This window comes from Manis pentadactyla, chromosome 10, assembly GCF_030020395.1.
Source record: "Manis pentadactyla isolate mManPen7 chromosome 10, mManPen7.hap1, whole genome shotgun sequence".
NCBI classification, from domain to species: Eukaryota; Metazoa; Chordata; class Mammalia; order Pholidota; family Manidae; genus Manis; species Manis pentadactyla.
In genome coordinates this window covers 20,008,633-20,029,233 of record NC_080028.1, presented here as the reverse complement: position 1 = coordinate 20,029,233, position 20,601 = coordinate 20,008,633, and the positions used below count along the sequence as shown (strand labels likewise).

The following is a 20,601-nucleotide window of genomic DNA, read 5'->3' as shown; positions in this document are numbered from 1 at the left end:
CATTTAACCAGTGTGGAGTATAAGCTTAAATAAGAGAAGTGGTTTGCCCAGATTTCCTGGCTGCGGATTTATTTTCCACCACATTGTCCTGTATCTTTATAAGGTAGAGAAGTTACCCAGATGAACCAAATAGACAATGAATTGTTTTAAAAGCAACCATAAAAATACCCTGATGCCTCAGTGTCAGTAAAAGCTTTAGAAATATTAAGTGGTGTGTGTATGTGACAGAAACTCTGTACATACCTCATAAAGCAGTTTCAATTTTTAATGAGTGGCATTCAAATGTTTAGGCACATAGTATGCATATAAGAAAAAAGTAAAAGAACTGTTAAAGACTCATCAAACAACTTTTCAGGTTCTACAGAAACGTGTATGTACTTTGACATTAAGGGTCAAAAAATCCAGTTAAAAGCTATTAACTTCACTTGAAATTTGGCTAAACAAAGTAGTATGGTAAAATGTCCTTTCCTTTTGTGTAGGAACCCTGTAAAACTGGTTGATTTGAACAAAAGGTCCTGTGGAAATTGATGTATTGCAGTCATGGGTATCCAAGTGTTTTGGGATCAATTTCAGTAAAAAAGGAGTAACCACTATTCCCCCATCACATTTAGTTATCACTTATATGTCAACTTTTAGACAGCCATCTTCACCTACCCACCCCAGAATGTAAGCTCTGTGTGACCAGGACACTTTGTGCTTAGGATAAGAGTCTCGTGCAGACTGCATGCTCTGTATTTGTTGAATTGACTTTTCAAATCTCCATCTCCTGCACAAACCAATTCAAATAGCTTCAGACCTATCTTTCCAGCTATCTTCTGAACACCTCTACTGCATGTTCCTCTCTCGTGTCAAAGTGAGCACACCCCAAATCACAATGCATTATTCTTCCCCCATGGTTGTTTTCTTTGCATTCCCTTAGGTGGACACCACTGTCACACAATAACTAAATCCAGGTAATTCAGCCTCTTTGGCATCTCCAGACACTTCTTCCTCACCATCCCTTCTGAACTAGTTTAGGTAATTATCATCTTTTAATTTCTGGAAATGTTGCCAGTCTTACTTTTTCAAAAATCCATGAAAATGATTGTTTTCGTTCCTAACTCACAGATCTGTTTACATCATTCCCTCCTTATAATCAATCCCAGTTGCCTGCAGGAAAGAATCTCAATTACTCAGCACCTACCAGGCATTTCATCTGTGTCTATTCCTCCAGCCTGATCTATCTCCCAATCCCCAAACTTTAGTACCTTCAAAACTACCATTCCCAGAACGTTCCAGGTGCTCTCACATCTCAGGAACCTTGCTACTTCCAGTTAGCCCCCCTCTTGATAGTCCTAGTTATCTTTCAAAATTCAGTTCCTTCGAACCTCTCATCAACCACCTCCACGACTGTTAGGTGTTCCCTCTTCCACAGACCGCAGACTTCCTCTACCACGCTGCTGAGCACTTTGAAGGCACAGACTGTCTCCTTCATTTTAGTCTTTTCAGCAGGCAACAGTAACTCATTGTTTCTGATGAGCGAATGAAGCATTAACCTAGAGAGGCTACCATTCCTGATCACCCCCACCCCACACTTTACAGATGGTTAACTGAGGCCCAGAGAGGTGACATCATTTGACAAAATATAGCAAGAGGGAAAGAGCCTGGGCCTCCAGGCTTTTGGCCATTAATTATTTTTCCCTCCACTATTAAGAAGCCGTATTTACAATCACCACAGACTTCTCTACCGATACTTTCACGCCTAGTCTCTACTTTATTTCATCCCTCCAGGCTAGTAAGCATCCCTCACTGTGTCGAGGTTAATTCTCCAGCCCCTCCCCGGCTCCTGTGTTTCCTGAAGGAAGAGCCCACATCCTCGTGTGGCTTTCGGTTGTGGAGCTACAGGATTCCTCTCCCCTCACCTCCGACCCCTCACGGGCAGAGGGCCCCCTCCCCGAAAACTTTCTGCTTTGGACTCCCATTCCTGCTGGGTGAGTTTGCCTCCGGAAACCGTGGTGCCCTCTGATCTCAAAGGCATCCAGGGCTCGGAGGGGTTTCTAACACATCAGGGTAAGACTCGGGGCGTCCCGTGAACTGTAGTCCGCAGCAGCCGGCTTGTTCAGAGGCGAGGTTAATCCACCTCTCTTTGCCTCTCTGGACAAACAGGAGGGTCTGTCGCTGTCGCTGGAGGGCCAGATGGGAGGACTTGTGCAAACAAGGCACTTTGCAGTTCAGTAAGAAGGGGGCGGTCGGTCACTTGAGCGAAGACAACAGGCGCAGGGAAGGCGGGGGCAGCCCGTGCCCTGCTGACTGAGGCGCGCGCACAGGTCTCGTGCTCCCCGGGGGCGGGGCCAATAGCCACGCCCTCCACCCGCTTTCTGATTGGTCCCTTTGAAACAGGCGGCGGCCAACGGCGGCGAACCCTGACGCCGCGGCGGACCCGGCAGCTGCAGCGGCGGTTGGTTGGGGGTGTGCCGGCACGGCACAGATTGAGCCGAGATGTCGCCCCGCAAGGAGAAGTGACTCTCCCGCGCCACGGCGGGTGAGTACTTCCCTGTTTGCCTTCTCTGTTTCTCGTGAACTTTTACTCGCCTTCTTGCGGTTCCCGCGCCCCAGTCCGAGGGCTCGAGGAGCCCCCCGCGCTCAGTGGAGGCGCAGGTACACCCGCGGAGGGGTCCAGGACGCTCTGCGATTGGCCCGCCGCGCGAGCCGCGGGGTCTGATTCGTCCCTGGGGCAGTCGGTGAAGTTGTGCCTGCCTTCGCCTGTCACCCAGGTGCGAGCGAGGGGTTACAGGTGTGCAGGGGCGGGAGACGGCAGGGGCGGGCGTAAGCTGGGGATGGGGTACCGAGCCCCTTCCTCTCTGCTTTAGAATCCGGAAAGAGATCAGAGCCTGAAGCCAGTTTTGGTTCTCCTGGGGGCACCTTTTATCCCCAAGCGCCTAGTACAGATGAGGTCATTTGATTCCTCAACATAATCCCTCGTGGAGAATTGATGAAGTCGCCGACTTTGGAAAGAGAACGACGGGGACCGTCATTTCGTTCTGTGACAGAGTTTACGGTCTCTTCCCAATTCGTTCTTTTCAAGCCGTGCGGGGCCCAGATCCCACAGATGGGCGGAACAGGGGAATATAACCTGCAGGCTCTGCGCGATGCTTTCTCACCTTCCTACCCTCACCCCTGTTTGGGAGGCTCTGCTGGGGGAAGTTTGCAAAAGAAAGGGAAGACTTGGAAATCGGAGCAGGATTTTCGAGGGTGTGCAGTCGTTCCTGGTTCCTGTGTTCAATTCAACACAGTGATTGAATTTTAAGGATTTAGACTGCTTTTGTTTTGTGGTACGCGTGGCAGAGTAGCTGACCCAGTCCTTATTGACGAGATGGTATTTTGCAGCCTCAGTCTAAGTCAGACTTCTGAGTTTTGGTTCGCTTTTGTGGAGTGAGCTAATAACTGCTCCCTGGGAAGATAAGCAGTTTGTGAACTGCTATTTGATCATCTCTCTTGGTGGTTAAATGAAAACGACTGGGAATTCTGGCCACCTTTGGGAGGAGATTGGAATAGATTTGAATGAAAAAGTGGAAACTGGTGAGAATCTTCTAGTGTAGATCCTGATCCATGTTGTCTCTCTGACTCATCTGTTTCAAAAACTCATTAAAAACCAACAGACTGAATAGTAAATGTTTTTGCTCTTTTGACATTACTGAATTAAAAGTATTCTCTTTTTGTGTAGCCGAGTTGCTAAGTATGCAGGCTCTCAATTCAGACTTCACTGTGCGTGTGACCTTAGTCAAGTTATTTAATCTTTCTAAGCCTAGATTTCCTAATCTGTAAAAGAAGGCTAATAATAGTTCCTATCTTACTGATGTAGGGGTCGTTGTGAGATTAAATGAAATAATCCGTATAACTAGTTTAGTGCAGTGCTTGACACATTGTATTACTGCTATGCTGTTTAATTTGGATTAAAATTTCAAGATATCCACAAAGGTGCAGAAGGAGCAGAAGGCTCAGTAGTGCTCCAGGTAGTGATAGCTATCATTCATTAAGTTAACACATGTAAAGCATTTAAAATAGTATCTGGCACATACCAAACACTTGTTACCATTTATCAAACACATTTATTACTTAGAATGTGCCAAGTACTGTCTACTAGGCGCTTAAATTATTGTTCAGCCTTTTAGTAATCCTGCAGTGTACCTGGTGTATCTCCATGTTGGGTCACTGAAGCTCAGAGAAAGGAGGTAACCTGCTCAAGGTCCACTTGGAATTCAGTCCAGACTGTCTCACTCCAATGTCCAGGCTCTTTTTTGTATCGCACTACCTTGGCATTTATATTCCCAGCATTAAGCAACGTCTGGGCACAGAGTTGTTTGTATGGCCCGGGTTCGTTTCTGCCATGGTTATGGATTTATTTTGAATACTGCCTTAATTAAAAAATAATGAGAAGTAGTTTGTGATGGTAAATCAAAGTGTGTGGTAAGAGGATAATGTCGACAATGTACATCCTACTGCTAAAGAACTAAATGAGTCCAGTGATGTTTCAAGAATTGGTCAGTTCAGAAGTGATGTCTCCTAATTTATATTTTCACACTTAGTCTTTGCTTATTCACTGTGTTTTTTACCAAGCAGCAGTCTTATTTTTTTCCCTAATGTACATACAATGTGAGATAGTAAGAAACTTGAGTTTGTCAGTTTGTCTCACTTCCAATTTCCCTATTTTTAGTTGAAATTTAACTGTACAGATAAATGCCTCAGAAGTAATGTTTGTAAAATAAAGACAGTAATTATAATTGTGTCTCTTTTCTGTTTCTCCTAAAAATTGAGAAAGTTTTCTCCTGTTATTACATTGTTACAGAGTAGGCTGTTTTAACAGAAAGTTGCCATTTATTTCATAAATGAATTACTAATTTCGGAAGAACTAAAATCTAATAAAATGTAGCAGATACACTAAATGTAATTTCATCTTTGCTGTTGCAAGGATCATAGGAATTTATAGTACTATGACTAGCAGTCATATGCTAGTTATTGCTTATGTGCTGACTGAGATTTTCTTCCTACTATTACACAAAATAAACTTTTCACTTACAAAGTGTAATATTAGCTTTGGTGAAGGGCTCACTTTATATATAAAATTTTAAACATAATGACTTATAAATTTTCCTTGATGGATGTCTTGTCTCTAATTTTGATTGTAAGAATAAAATTGGTTGTTGAAAAAATTGCTTAAGTATGTTCAGAAGGTTTTCTCTTTTACACACACACACACACACACACACACAATTTAGAAAATATTGTGATCCCAGTAACATTATTATATCTACTGTTCTGCAGATTGCTTTTGGGCATTTGCCATAAGATAGACATCTTTTCATGTCAGAAGATATAGCTCTTATTCTTCCCAGTGTTTCAATGAATCCATTGTATAAATGTCCCCTGAGTTACTTGAGCAGTTTCCTCTTATCAGACACTTGATGTTGTCATTCTTTATGTTAGTGTATGTATATGTTTTCCATACAGTCTTTTAGTCTATCATATACTAAAGGTACCTGATTTTAAGTTCTTAAACAATTTTTTTTGTATTCCACAAAAATTTATGGCAATCTAATAATTCTGTATAATATAAAATTAAGTTATTCAGGTTGAATCTCTGCCAAACATTGCAAGAGGAAAATTTCAAGTAAAAAAGAAAAGATTCACAACAAATAAACAGTTCTTATATTTTGCAAATACCATTTGATGTTTTATTAAACTGTAAGCATCCTATTTCTTTCTTTAAGAAATCTTCATCTGCTTTGGAAACTGCTTTTTCCTTAAATGAATATACCACCGAATTATTTCATTATTGTTTCATATCCCCTTTAGTGATAAATTTAACATTTATCATATTTAGGAGCAATTTCAGTATTAACTTTAGCACTGATTTCTACATAGTAGTAGAAGAAATGAGAATACTACCCCTTTAAGGATCTTATTTTAAAAAGTATAGAGTAAAACAGAACCATATTTTGCTATATAACCTAAATTGGGGACAGGGTTCAGAGTGTCTTTTTAGGGGAATTGAATCTGAAGGATAGAGTAAGTCTTGAAAAGAGGAGGGTTAGTTAGTGTTCCATGTGAATGGATCAGATGTGCAAAGACCTAGAGATGAGAGCATGGTCCTCAAAGGGTCTAAAAGAAGTTCAGTATGGCTGGAGTGTGACAGTCAAGAGATCAGGCTGGAGGGGACCCTCTAAGGTTCTGCTAGCTTTGTTGGGGAGTTTGGGTTTTTTCCAAAAAGCAGTGGGGAGCCATTAAGGGTTTTAAGCAGGGGAGTAGGAAGTTGTCCTCAGATGGGAGTCTGTGAAGGATCACTCTGACTGCGGTGCGTGAACAGGTTGGAAGCTTGTGAGGATGGAGAAAGGATGACTGGTTGGAGGTTTTATCAGTAAACCTGAAAAATAAAGTGATAAGAAAGGTACTGGCAGCTTGAACTAGAGGAAGGGCCATAGGTGCTGAAGAGATAATTTAGAGGTAGAAGCAAAAAGACTGTTTTTGGCTGAGGGACCTGGGAAGGAGGTGGAGGTGTGAGAAGGCAAAGAATCAAGGATGACCCGGTCACTTGGTAAATGTTGGCGCTGTTGCCTGCGATAGTAAACATAGGAACCTTTGTAGATATTGAAATGAGTGAATGAGTGAATAAATAATCTCAGATAAACAAAGGCAGGATCATTTGTTAATGATGGTGACAGAGGATGGTGGTGGTGGTGATAATGAATGCAAACACATAGTATCCACAATGGGTTTTACCTATCGTTTTGCATGTTTTTTGTTTTTGTAGCTTGTCATATATGGTCTTCATTATTTTATGTTCCCTCTCTACCCACTTTGTTGATATCCACTTTTTAGTATGAATAGGAATTGAATTTTGTCAAATACTTTTTCTGCATGTATTGAGATTGAGACAGGGACTGTGGGCTTAGACAGAGTAGGGTGAGGGCCTCCAGAAAAAGACCCCTACCAAAATTCCATGTTAAACAATTAAGCAAAGCCAGAGTCACATTAATTCTCTAAAATTAAAATATCAAACTAGGAATATAGGCATTCTTCAGTGAGATTCATTAAAACTAGAAGGCTAAGAGCAACTTGACTTAGAAGTTTGAATACTCCTCAGATAAAAAAAAGTATCTCAGCATAGCCTATATTTTCACTGTATCAATTAGAACATACCATTGTAAGATTTACTTTAGCACCTGCTCAGAGGCCCAGCTTATTCAGGAAGAATTCTGTCTTAAAGCTAAGACTGCATTTTAATCAAATAGACAGTGGCTTAGCCCACATTGAAGGCAAGGCAGACAGTCTTGATTAATATGCTTCCAGACAGAAGCTGATATTCTAGAAAAGAATCAAAGCAGTAAATGTCTTGTGTTAAGCTAACTTTGAAGAATAACCCACTGATAAAAAAACTTAGTATCTCTTCAAAAATAAACATTTTGGGACCATCTGGCAGGTCTGCATCCCTAGCCCTTTGTCTCTCAACCGCCTATAAATCCTCTAGACAATGCACCACCCTGGGCTCTCTTGTCCCCTCCCTGCATGAGCCAGAAGCTCTGTCTTCTCACTTCATCTCTGAATAAAAGCCTCTCCCTGGCTTTCCTACCTTGAGTGTTTGCTAAGTTCATTCTTCGACTCTGCAAACAAGAACCTCCAGCATCAAGATGATAATATGATTTTATCCTTTATTTACTAATGCGTATCACATTGATTGGTTCATGTTGAACCATCCCTGCAAATCCCACTTGATCATGGTATATGATCTTTTTAATGTATTGTTGAATTTAGTTTGCTAATATTTTGTTGAGGATTTTTGTGTCTATGTTTATCAGGGACATTGGCCTCTGCATCCCTCTTATAAGGACTCTTGTGATTACATTGGGCCTGTCAGAATACCCTCATTTCAAGGTCCTTAATTTACTCAATCTGCAAGGTTTATTTTGTCCTCCACGGTAGCATGGTCACAGGTTCTGGGGAATAGGACAGACATCTTGGGGGACCATTATCTCATCTATTACAAATGGAACTTATTTAAGATGTAGGGAGAAGGTACTTGTCCACTGAGGCAGTTATGTGAATTTCTAAGTGGCGTGTTGCCCCCAGAATTCTCGCGCCCTGGCGCAGCTATTCAGTCCTTTTCACTTGGGCCCTCTGCCTGTGCACCAGTCTTAGTGATTCCTCTGGTTTAACAGGCACCTCACTTGACTTGCTGGTACCTTGAATAGTAACCACTCTACATATTTCACGTTGAACATGCTGCATGAGAGGCAAAGTCATTTATAAATTAATGTCACATCTAAATAAAAATAATAAATAATACCACTGTTTTCCCTCACCCTTTCCCACATCTCTGTCTGCTCCCCTTTCCGTCATCCTCCAGCCTTCTCACCTCCCCACACCCATCCTTCTCTGTTAAACCATCACTGTTTCACTCCCATGCTTCTCTTTCTCCCCCTCAGAGAGCTCTTTGAAATCATGAATTCGAGTATGTCTCTCCTTGGTTAAAACTCTTCCATGGCTTCCCACTGCATTTAGAATGAATTTAATTTCCTCAACATGGCCTTGTCCGATGGGGCTACTGCCTTTGCACCCCTTTCCACACGTTCTCCATGCTTCAGCCATACTGGCATCTTTCAGTTCTTGCAGTGTGCCACATTTTGTCTGTTCAGAGGCTGCAAAAATTATCCTCTATGCATACAGCTCTTCCTTGGCCAGTACCTACCATTCTTCAAATTTATCTTTTTCCTCCAGCAAAGCCATTTCTAATCACTCAGTCTAAGTCTAAAGTAGGGCCCTGCGGTTTCCCTCTCTATTCTTCCTTCAAAGCAATTATCAGGATTTAACACTGTGTATTCATTTGTATATTTGCTCTTTTCAGTTTTTCCAACTGGTATAATAGCTTCATAGGGGTTTTCACATTTCTATTATGTTCATTCCTGTGTCTCCTGCCTTGGGTGCCTAGTTCAATAAAATGGGAGACTGAATGCTTGTTGAATAGATGACTGACTGTATACCACATGAAAAAGCATTTAGCCTGAACAGTGATATCACCACAGAAATGAGCAAGACTGACAGGGAGGACAGTGAGGACAGGCTGAGTGAAGCAGAGAGCTTGTGTTAAATACATTCCTGATGACCTTTTATTCTAGCCAAGTGTATTGTGAATCACAAGTTCATATTGGCGAATCCTCACAATTAAGATGTGGGTATTTTAAAACTTACTTTCATTTATAGCTATATTTATTTTTCTGTTACTAAAGGAAGTTTTCCATATTATATTTAAAGGTTTCTGGGCATTATTAGCCTTGTTTTCTTCTCTTTTTAATTTGATAAATTAAATGAATTATAATTATATCTCATCATAAAATTAATCTTAGCAGCTGATTTGTTAAGTGCTACCTATGTGTCAGGCACTTTAAATGTATTATCTCATTTAATATTTGCAACAGCCATGCAAGAGAGGCAGTGATATGCCATTTTATAGGTGACAGCACTGAGGCTCAGACAACTTAACTCTCCCAAGGTCATATAAGCTATATATGCTGGAGCTAGAATTCAAACCAGATGTGTCTGCTGCTTTCTGAAGATACCATAGTGATATCTTCATGGTAAGTTATTTTAGTACATATTTTAGAAAATGAAATACCTTTGGTAGGTCCATAGCATTGCTATATTTTCTCTGTTAGACAATTAGACAATGTTTAACTCAAAATTTTAAAGGTGAGAAAAAATTTTTTTCCTGACTAACTTAAAGAGGCCATCTTCAACTGGTTTTCTAAGTGAACCATTAAAATAAGATGAAATGTTTTTTGACATACAGAAAGGCCTGCAGGCCAGTATGATAACACCTGTGTTCTCACTACTTATCTTGAAATAAAATCTTACAGTTGAAAGGCCTCTTTTGCATTCCTTTCCAGTCTTATATTCCTCCCTTTCCTCAGAGGTAACCACTATCCCAACTTTGTATCTTGGCAACAATCTGCAGGCTGAGTGCAGTGGCAGTTAATGTTTTTTTTTTTTAAAGAAACTTATTTCTTTGCTGTCTTGCCAGTTTCATCCCAACTGGCCCCCAATTTGTACCAGGTTTGACCTATGCCACCATGTGCTTTCCCTGTGGTATCTTATAATGTGGGTGAGGAATAAAGATGTACTATTTCAGATCCTACAGCTATGGGATAAAAGATCAGTTCAATGGGTTGGCTTTTTTTTTTTATCATGATCTGAAGTCAAATTGCTATCAAGAGCCTTACCACAAACGATCTGGAGGACCTCAAGACTGAAACTGTTAAGATGAGTAGTTGAGGCCCCGATCCTGTTCAAGTTTCAGGTGGATGAGTGCCCTCTAGGTTTCTATCTTCCGCAGATTTTCAGAAGTTAAGTGTTCTTCACTTGTGATCTCTGCATAAACTCCTTATCTTGTGAATGGTTCCCGGCAGGGTCATTTTGGACGTGGTCACATGAGAGGTCTTTTTGCCCAAATCTAAGGGAAAAGACATCCTCGAGTTGGCAAAGAATTGAAAGAGGCTTCTCTAAAAAGACAGAAAGACAAAAACAAAACAAAATAAAACCAAAAAATTGCTAATTAAGATGCAGCTCCATAAATGAAGTGTTGCTGATTCAGTATAATCATTTATGTGGGGGAAAACCAAGAGACTGAGACTTTTAGGGAAAGGTAGAAATGGGGAAAATAGGTAATGAATGAGTGAGAAGCAAGAATTGTAATTGTGGTACAGATTAGGGGTGGAGCTGACGGTGGAAGGGAGGCAGCTCTTGGGACTGAATGCCTGAGATGCAGAAAGGGCTTAGAAAGGGAATAGTCAGTGACGAGAAAGTATCACTAACTGGCTCTTAGTATCTGGGACAAAATGAGTTCTCATTAATGAAGTGATGATTCACTACTATAATCTCAACAGTTTTTAAAGGTTTCCCAATAAAAGCATCTACTTGTGTACATATATTATGGTTTTCACATATGAAGATACATTATAACTTATCTGAGTCCTATTTTATTAAGGAATTTCTTTTTAAAGACAATCCAGATGGTTGTATTTTTGTAATTACAGATCAATGGCTCAAAAATATATATATAAAAGACTCTTCTGCTAAAGTTAAAGTAACTGAAGGTTGTGCACAAATTCTTCATTTCTTTCATAAAAATAATTCTGTTGAATTTTCCATAAAAAGTGCAACTACTGAACATTCTTGTGATAGCTTCTTTGTGAATGTGTCACTGTACTTGATTTGCACACGCCTTATAATTTAGGCCTTCTTTTGTTTTGGGTTGGCAGTTCCAACTGTTAAAGCTCTTGTCTGATTATGTGGGACTCCCCGTTTTAATGGGAGCAGCCTCTTTGCTGCATTTTTCAAAAATGGTCTCGGAAGCTTCTTACTGTGGTTCTTTGTTGGGGACAAAGGATTATTTATGCTAAAGGAAAATGTATTCCCCACTGAATTAGCTCGTGGGAAGCATAACAAGCTCATTATTAATGCTCAGTTGTACTTTGGCCTTTTGCTGTGGTAGGGAGAAGGAAAAATGACATCAAAAAGGACATTCTGCTGTCCTTTGCCTTCCCGCAAAGAAAATGTGATGTAATATTAGACTTCTCTGTTAGGTTTAGGTCAAGTTCAACTTTGGTACCAGCAGAAATTGTTCCTGAAAGGAAAGTAGAGTGTATAGCTGACACTGTGTATGAGGTATGTTTGGTATAACTTAGAGGGGGAAACAACTTTTCATTGGAAATTGATAGCATTATAGACCTGTAAACTACTTCCATTTTTTTAAGCACGTTTTAATGGTAATGTACAATAAAAAATAGACTAGCATATTATGCTGCCTTAAGCAGTCAAAAATCCTAGGTTTTATATAGTCTATATTATTCTGAATGTTTTAAAACGCTTCTTTTCTCTCTGAAAATACATTAAAGAATTGTGTTCACCTAACTTAAAAGTTTTTTTCTTGTAGATTTCAAGAGTAGTACTTTGTAGTTAAAATTGCTGTACCTTGTGTGTTTTTATTGTCTTCAGCACCTTATGGAGAAAATAAACATGAAAAATTATTATAGAAAGGCATAGAATATTGTTTCATAGTTAAAACTGATGTTTACCTTTATTACCTTGTCTTCTTGCAGAAGAAGCTTATTATTAAGCTTGTGAATTTATACAAAGTCCAGATGAATTTATATGATCTTGCAAAGATGAGATAAGAGATACTTGGCTTTTAGTATCAGTTGCTGTGATATTTGTACTTGCATTAGATATACCTTACGTTTACAGAAGAAAATTCTGGGGGACTTTCATATGAGCTAATTTATTGTTAACTTTGTTTTAGCCAGGTGCTTTAAGAATTACTTTGATGTTAGTGCCAGAAACTATATATTAAATGTATTCCGGGTTTTCTTCTTTCGAATGAGGAGTACATCTGTGAAGTGAGAAGCTGAGACTTGTTATTAAATTCTCCTATATTGAAACTCTTCTGGTTAGAAGAAAACATTTTAGGTTTTCAGTCAAATACGAAAGTAAAGCAGATTCCTTGTGACTTTAGGGTTTGGGGAATTGGGAAAGCTACCACAGTTTGCATATTAATGTTTTGTTCTATTTTCAGAAAAGTAATTTAATTCAATATAGACGACCATGCAGCCTGCAATTCAAGTAAGTGTTTTTCTTGGAAAAATATGTATTTTAATTATGAGATTAATATAATAATTAGTAAGATATGTTATATAATATAATAATTAGTAAAATAATTAGGAAAAATATGTATATGTATTTAATTATGAGATTAATAGAATAATTAGTAAATTACTAAAACTATCACAAAAAACTAGGCATCAAATTTTAATAACAGCAGTACTTGTATTTTGACTTTCTAGTTCTGAATAGATTGTACCATTAAACTTTCATTTATACTGAATATTTGTAAGAATCGAGAATACCTGAAGATTGGTGGGTCCTTCTTTTTATGCTACCCTGGAGAAAGGCTTGGAACGCTTCACAGTTTTCCTCTCATTACAATTTAGTATACATTTGTAGTTAAGAGAGCTTTCAATGAAAATAAATAGGATCTTTTTATTTTAGATAAGTGTGCATGTGTCCTGTTGCCTGTAAACAATCAGGCATTAAAATTTAAAAAGTGTGTGTTAGGTTTTTTTTTGGTGGGAAGGAAGCAAAATGGAGATAAGGAGAGAAACCAGAATAACTTAACCGAACGATTTCCAGAGTTGGTATGTGCCATTTTATTCTTATATCCTTTTAAGTTTTCTTTCTTTTGATATAAAATAGAACATGATTGAATTCTAACTTAAAGATAAAAGTCACCTTGAAGATCTCCTTAGAAAGATGCAGGCAGCTGATGCTAAAATTTGCCTTGGAAAATGAGAACTTTAGAGTCAGTTAGATTTCATTTCTGGGTCTAGCGCTGTCCTCTGGTTGTGAGATTCTCGCAAGTTAACCAACCTCTCCGTCTCTGCTTCCTCCCCTCTAAGGTGAGGATATCAGCGCTTATTTTTCAGGGCTGTTGTGAGGAACCGATGAGATAACATGAGTGAAGTGACTGCTGGAATATCTGTGGAGCAGTAGGCACTTCAGAAGTTTGGTTCTGTCCTTGACACAATGAACCTCTTCAGATGTGAAGCTGAAGATTATACCCATGTCATGAAAGTCTTCCCTTTTTTTTAATTAAGAAAGAAGGCTTATCAGGATAACAGCGAGTGATAGCCTAGAGAAGATTATTTATCAAATGTTAGGAACAGCCCTGACGGTGCCTGCTTGGGCTCACTCCTATACTATGCAGCTGTGCCCTTGTACAGAATTCTATTGTACTGTTTCCTTCTGGGACTTGGGAGTCCACTGAAGTCTGCCAAAAGGTCTTATTCTTCCCCTTTGGGTCCTATCAAAAGCACACTGAGCATGTTCAGATCTCCTTTATTACTCAAAACCAATTTTTATCTGATTGCTTGTATTTGTCCTCTTTTTACCCAAGTCTCAGAAATGTCACCAGTTTCATGTTGGATATTTTCTTGATTCCTTGCAACATACTTTTTATCATTGCCACATTGACCATGTTTTTCTCATTTCCACCCTAATGGCCATTAATATTTTCTTAACTTGGTGATTTTTTTCATAGTTTTGACTTATACTTCTATGAAACCTTGTTTGATATTTTCATAGATCAATCTTTTAAAAAAAATTTTTAAGGTATCATTGATATACAATCTTATAAAGGTTTCACATGAGCAACATTCACCTGTATTATCGAGTACCCCCACAACCACACCCCATTGCACTCACTGTCCATCAGCATAGTAAGATGCTATAGAGTCACATACTGCCTTCCCGGTGACCTCCCTACATTATGTGTGCTAATCCCGTTCTCCCTCCCTCCCCACCCACACTCCCCCTCTTCTCCCCTTTAGTAACCACTAGTCCTTTCTTGGAGTCTATGAGTCTGCTGCTGTTTTGTTTCTTCAGTTTTGCTTCATTGTTACACTCCACAAATGAGTGAAATCATTCGGTACTTGAATTTCTCCACCTGACTTATTTCACTGAGCATAACAGCTTCTTAGCTCCATCCATGTTGCTGCAAATGGTAGGATTTATTTTCTTCTTATGGCTGAATTATATTCCATTGTATATGTGTACCACATCGTTACCCATTCATTTATTGATGGACAGTTAGGTTGCTTCCATATCTCATCTGCTATAAATAGTGCTGCGATAAACATCAGGGTGCATATGTCTTTTTTGAATCTGGGATCTTGTTTTCTTTGCACAAATGCCCAGGAGTGGAATTCCTGGGTCAAATGGTATTTCTATTTTTAGCTTCTTGAGGAACCTCCATATTGCTTTCCACAGTGGTTGAACTAATTGACATTCCCACCAGCAGTGTGGGAGGGTTCCCCTTTTCTCCGCATCCTCGCCAGTATTTGTTGTTGCTTGTCTTTTGGATGTTGGCCACCCTAACTCGTGTGTGTTGATACCTCATTCTGGTTTTAATTTGTATTTCCCTGATAATTAGTGATGTGGGGCATCTTTTCATGTACCTGTTGGCCATCTGAACTTCTTTGGATATGAACATCTGTTCATATCCTCTGCCTGTTTTTTAATCGGGTTATTTGCTTTTTGGTTGTTGAGGCGTGTGATTTCTTTATATATTTTGGGTGTTAACCCCTTCAAGGATATGTCATTTATGAATATGTTGTCCTATACTGTAGGGTGCCTTTTTGTTCTAGTGATGCTCTCCTTTGCTATACAGAAGCTTTTTAGTTTGATGTAGTCCCATTTCTTCATTTTTGCTTTTGTTTCCCTTGTCCAAGGTGATGTGTTCAGGAAAAAGTTGCCCATGTTTATATTCAAGAGATTTTTGCCTATGTTTTCTTCTAAAAGTTTTATGGTTTGATGACTTACATTCAAGTCTTTGATCCATTTTGAGTTTAATTTTGTGTATGGAGTTAGACAATAATCCAGTTTCATTCTCTTACATGTAGCTGTCCTGTCTTTCCAACACCAGTTGTTGAAGAGGCTGTTGTTTCTCCATTATATATCCATGACTCCTTTATCATATATTAATTGACCATATATGCTTGGGTTTATATCTGGGCTCTCTAGTCTGTTCCATTGATCTATGGGTCTGTTCTTGTACCAGTACCAAATTGTCTTGTTTATTGTGGCTTTGTAGTAAAGCTTGAAGTTGAGGAGCATACTCCCCCCAGCTTTATTCTTCCGTCTCAGGATTGCTTTGGCTATTCAGGGTCTTTTGTGATTCCATATGAATTTTAGAACTATTTTTTTTAGTTCATTGAAGAATGCTGTTGGTTCTTTGATAGGGATTGCATTGGGTCTGTAGATTGCTTTAAGCAGGATGGCCATTTTTACAATATTAATTCTCCCTATCCATGAGCATGGAATATATTTCCATTTATTGGTATCTTCTTTAATTTCTCTCAAGAGTGTCTTGTAGTTTTCAGGGTATAGACCTTTTACCTCTTGGTTAGGTTTATTCCTAGGTATTTTATTTGTTTTGATGTAATTGTAAATGAAATTGTTTTCTTGATTTCTCTTTCTGCTACTTCATCATTAGTTTATAGGAATGCAACAGATTTCTGTGTATTAATTTTGTATCCTGCAATTTTGCTGAATGCAGTTATTATTAGTTCTAGTAGTTTTGGGGTGTATTCTTTAGGGTTTTTTATGTACAGTATCATAGCATCTGCAAATAATGTCAGTTTAACTTCTTCCATACCAATCTGAATGCCTTTTGTTTCTTTTTGTTGTCTGATTGCCGTAGCTAGGACCTCCAGAACTATGTTGAATAAAAGTGGGGAGAGTGGGCATCCTTGTCTTGTTCCTAATATTAGAGGAAAAACTTTCAGATTTTTGCTGTTAAGTATGACGTTGGCTGTGGGTTTGTCATATATGACCTTTATTATGTTGAGGTACTTGACCTCTCTACCTGTTTTGTTGGGAGTTTTTATTATGAATGGATGTCGAATTTTGTTGAATGCTTTTTCAGCATATATTGAGATGATCATGTGGTTTTTGTCCTTTTTGTTGATGTGTGATATTTGATGTTGATGGACTTTTGAATATTGTACCAGCCTTGAATCACTGGAATAAATCCAACTTGATCATGATGGATGATCTTTTTGATGCATTTTTGTATTTGATTTTTTAGTATTTTGTTGAGTATTTTTGCATCTATGTTCATCAGGGATATTGTTCTGTAATTCTCTTTGTGGTGTCTTTGCCTGGTTTTGGTATTAGAGTGATGCTGGCCTTATAGAATGAGTTTGGAAGTATTTCCTCCTCTTCTACTTTTTGGAAAACTTTAAGGTGGATGGGTATTAGGTCTTCTCTAAATTTTTGATAAAATTCTGCGGTGAAGCCATATGGTACAGGACTTTTGTTCTTAGGTAGTTTTTGATTACCAGATCAAAATCATTGCTGGTAATTGGTCTGTTCAGATTTTCTGTCTCTTCCTGGGTCAGTCTTGGAAGGTTCTATTTTTCTAGAAAGTTGTCTGTTTCTTCTAGGTTATCCAATTTATTAGCATATAATTTTTCATAGTATTCTCTAATAATTCCTTGTATTTCTGTGGCATATGTAGTGGTTTTTCCTTTCTTATTTCTGACTCTGTTTATGTGTGTAGACTCCTTCTGGTAAGTCTAGCTAGGGGGTTATCTATTTTCTTTATTTTCTAGAATAATAAGCTCCTGGTTTAATTGATCCTTTCTATTGCCTTATTCTTCTCAATTTTATTTTTTTCTGCTCTGATCTTTATTACATACTTCCTTCTATTGACTTTGGGCCTCATTTGTTCTTCTTTTTCTTGTTTCATTAATTGTGAGTTTAGACTGTTTGGAATTGTTCTTGCTTTTGGGTGGAGTGTTCTGTAGATGTCTGTTAGGTCCATCTGTTCTAGTGTGTCGTTCAGTGCCTCTGTGTCCTTCCTTATTTTCTGTCTGGTTGATCTGTCCTTTGGAGTGAGTGGTGTGTTGAAGTCTCCTAAAATGAATGCATTGAATTCTATTTCCCCCTTTAATTCTGTTAGTATTTGTTCCACATATAGGTGCTCCTGTGTTGGGTGCATAGTTATTTATAATGGTTATATCCTCTTGTTGGACTGACCCCTTTATCATTATGGAATGTCCTTCTTTGTCTCTTGTTACTTTCTTTGTTTTGAAGTCTATTTTGTCTGATACAAGTACTGCAACTCCTGCTTTTTTTTCCCTATTATTTGCATGAAATATCTTTCTCCATCCCCTCACTTTTAGTCTGTGTATGTCTTTGGGTTTGAAGTGAGTCTCTTATAGGCAACATATAGATGGGTCATTTTTATCTATTCTGTAACTCTGTGTCTTTTGATTGGTGTGCATTCAGACCCTTTATGTTTAGGGTGATTATCGATAGGTATGTAGTTATTGCCATTGCAGGATTTAGATTCCTGGTTACCAGAGGTTCAAGGGCTGCTTCTTTACTATCTAACAGTCTAACTTAACTTGCTTAATACACTATTTCCAACACAATATAATGGTTCTTTTTTTTCTCCTTTTTTTTTCTTCTTCCTCCACTCTTTATATACAAGGTGCCATATTCTGTACTCTTTGTGTATCCCTTGACTGACTTTGTGGGTGGTTGTTTTAATTTTGCATTTGCCTAGTAATTAACTGGTCTGTATCCTTTCCTGTGGTTTTATTTTCTCTGGTGACAGCTTTTTAGCCTTTGGAGCACTTCCATCTATAGCAGTCCCTCTAAAATACCCTGTAGAGGTGGTTTGTGGGAGGTAAATTCTATCAGCTTTTGCTTATCTGGAAATTGTTTAATCCCTACTTCAAATTGAAATGATAATCTTGCTGAGTAGAGTATTCTTGGTTGGAAGCCCTTCTGTTTCATTGCATTAAATATATCATGCCACTCCCTTCTGGCCTGTAAGGTTTCTGCAGAGTAGTCTGATGATAGTCTGATGGGTTTTCCTTTGTATGTGATCTTTTATCTCTCTGGCTGCTTTTAATACTCTGTCCTTGTCCTTGATCTTTGCCACTTTAATTATTATATATCTTGGTGTTGTCTTCGTTGGGTTCCTTGTTCTGGGAAATCTGTGCATTTCCATGGCCTGAGAGACTATTTCCTTCCCCAGATTGAGGAAATTTTCAACAATTATTTATTCAAAGAGACCTACTATCCCTTCTTTTCTCTCTTCTTCTGGTACCCCTATAGTGCAAATATTGTTCCTTTTGGATTGGTCACATAGTTCTCTTATTAATCTTTCATTCCAAGAGATCCTTCTTATCTCTGTGTCTCAGCTTCTTTGTATTCCTGTTCTCTAATTTATATTTCATTTACTGTCTCCTATACCTAATCTAATCTGCTTTTAAATCCCTCCATTGTATGTTTCATCTCAGATACTGTATTCTTCAGTTTCTATCTCTTTCTTGATGTCCTCCTTGAGATCTTGAATATTTTTCTGTAGCTCCATGAGCATTTTTATGATTTTATTTTGAAATCTTTATCAAGAATATTGGTGATTTCAGTTTCACTTAGCCCTCTTTCTGGTGTTTGAGGGATTTTGGTTTGTACCAGATTCTTTTGCAGTTTCATATTTCTAATAATTACTATGGAATAATAACTTTGTGTAGGTGGCATCCTCTAGTATCCAGAAGCTCTACCCTCTGGAGCTGCCCACACCTGGAGCGATGGCATGGGTCACAGGCCAGTGGCACCAGTACCTGCCGGGAGGAAGGAGCTCTTTCCTGCTTCCTGGTTGCAACGCCTTCCTCCACTGCTTGGGGTAGTGTGCTGAGTGTGCCTGGAGGAGCCTTTATGCTACACCCCTGGGTGCTGCCATAGGCAGGGCGCTCTCTCACTGGCCTGGCACAATGACCTGGGCAGCAGGTTTGCGAGATGTTGCCAGCTGGGAGGAAGGAGCGGCAGGCTGTGTATTGCAGTGGGGGGCCTTGGTACATGTTGCCAGCCAGGGTTTGGAGCTCCTGAAGCTCCTGAGAGTTCCCAACCTGCTAGGCTGAGTGTGCTGGGATGATTTTGTCCACCTGTCCTTTCTCCTGAGCAGCAAGCTCTGTGTAGTCCTTGCCCCTTTAGCACGCCTCTTGTTGTTGAGAAGTCTCTCAAAGTGCCCGCCTTTCTCTTGTCCCAGATGGCCAGTTGGGGGTACTTGTTCTCCACAAGAGGCTGGAATCTCAGTCTCTCAGTTATTCTGCCCGTCTTTCCTTTGCAGCCCCACTAATCTCCAGAGCACCATGTAATATGGGTTCATGTTCCCAGAGCAGAATCCCCAGGGGTGGGTGTTCAGCAGTCCTCGGCTTCTACTCCCGTCCTGCTCTGTTTTTCTTCCTTCCACCTGTGAGCTGAGGTTGGGGGAGGGCTTGGGTCCCGCAGGATTCCAACTTTGCTACTTTACTCTTTTCCATGAGGTCTTCTGTTTTCCCCAGATGTAGGCAGTCTGTCGCTGTCTTCTTTCTGGCCGCTCTTTCAAGATTAGTTGTATTTGCTGTATTTTCATGTTTTATGTGTTTCTGGGAGGAGTTTTATGCCTCACTTTTCACTCTGCCTTCTCTTCTTCGTCTCCTTCTTCACAGATCAATCTTTATTGATTCTTCTCCAAGAGCACCCTTGACATATCTCATGGAAGTTTTTGCTTCTCTCCCTGATGAATGTGATAACTTTTTAGGGTTTTTACCTCTTTTTCTACTGACTATATTAGACAGCTACTTAGTTTTTCATGAGTGCCATGCAGGAAGGAGATATCCAATAGATAGCTGTTATCAATTAGTTTCTTACTAATTTAGTACAGTGAGATCTTTGCCCTTTTTTAATGTCCCTCATTTGATTAGTGAATAAACATCAGTCTAAATTGAAGATCAATGAACAGTAGTTCCTAATCTGTTTTTAGTCATAGTCCCCTTTAAGAATGACAAAAGCTATGAACTCTCAGAAAAGGCCCATTTGTACATGGGCATAAAATTTTGTCTAAATGCAAATTAAGTTTATGTAACTACTGAAGTTCATCTGTAGACTGCTTATGGATTAAGAATATCTGCAATATGCTACTTTCAGCATGATTGAGAATAACCTTTATACAGGCAGTTTTTG

At 39.2% G+C, this 20,601-nt stretch overlaps 1 protein-coding gene across 5 annotated transcripts in view; it reads left to right on the top strand.

The window, feature by feature from the left end:
* Positions 1-2,400: 2,400 nt before the first annotated feature.
* The window catches only part of GAS2L3 (growth arrest specific 2 like 3), a 51,712-nt gene continuing 33,511 nt past the window's right edge, over positions 2,401-20,601 (top strand). For 3 of the 5 annotated variants that reach the window (XM_057486475.1, XM_057486477.1, XM_057486476.1), the window contains exons 1-2: positions 2,401-2,521; positions 12,602-12,648. In XM_057486475.1, coding sequence (XP_057342458.1) covers positions 12,631-12,648 — 18 coding nt within the window. In that variant the 5' untranslated portion in view covers positions 2,401-2,521; positions 12,602-12,630. Of the gene's footprint in view, positions 2,522-11,135; positions 11,695-12,601; positions 12,649-20,601 lie in introns of those variants that run through there. The other 2 variants (XM_036891488.2, XM_036891489.2) reach the window with 2 other exon arrangements.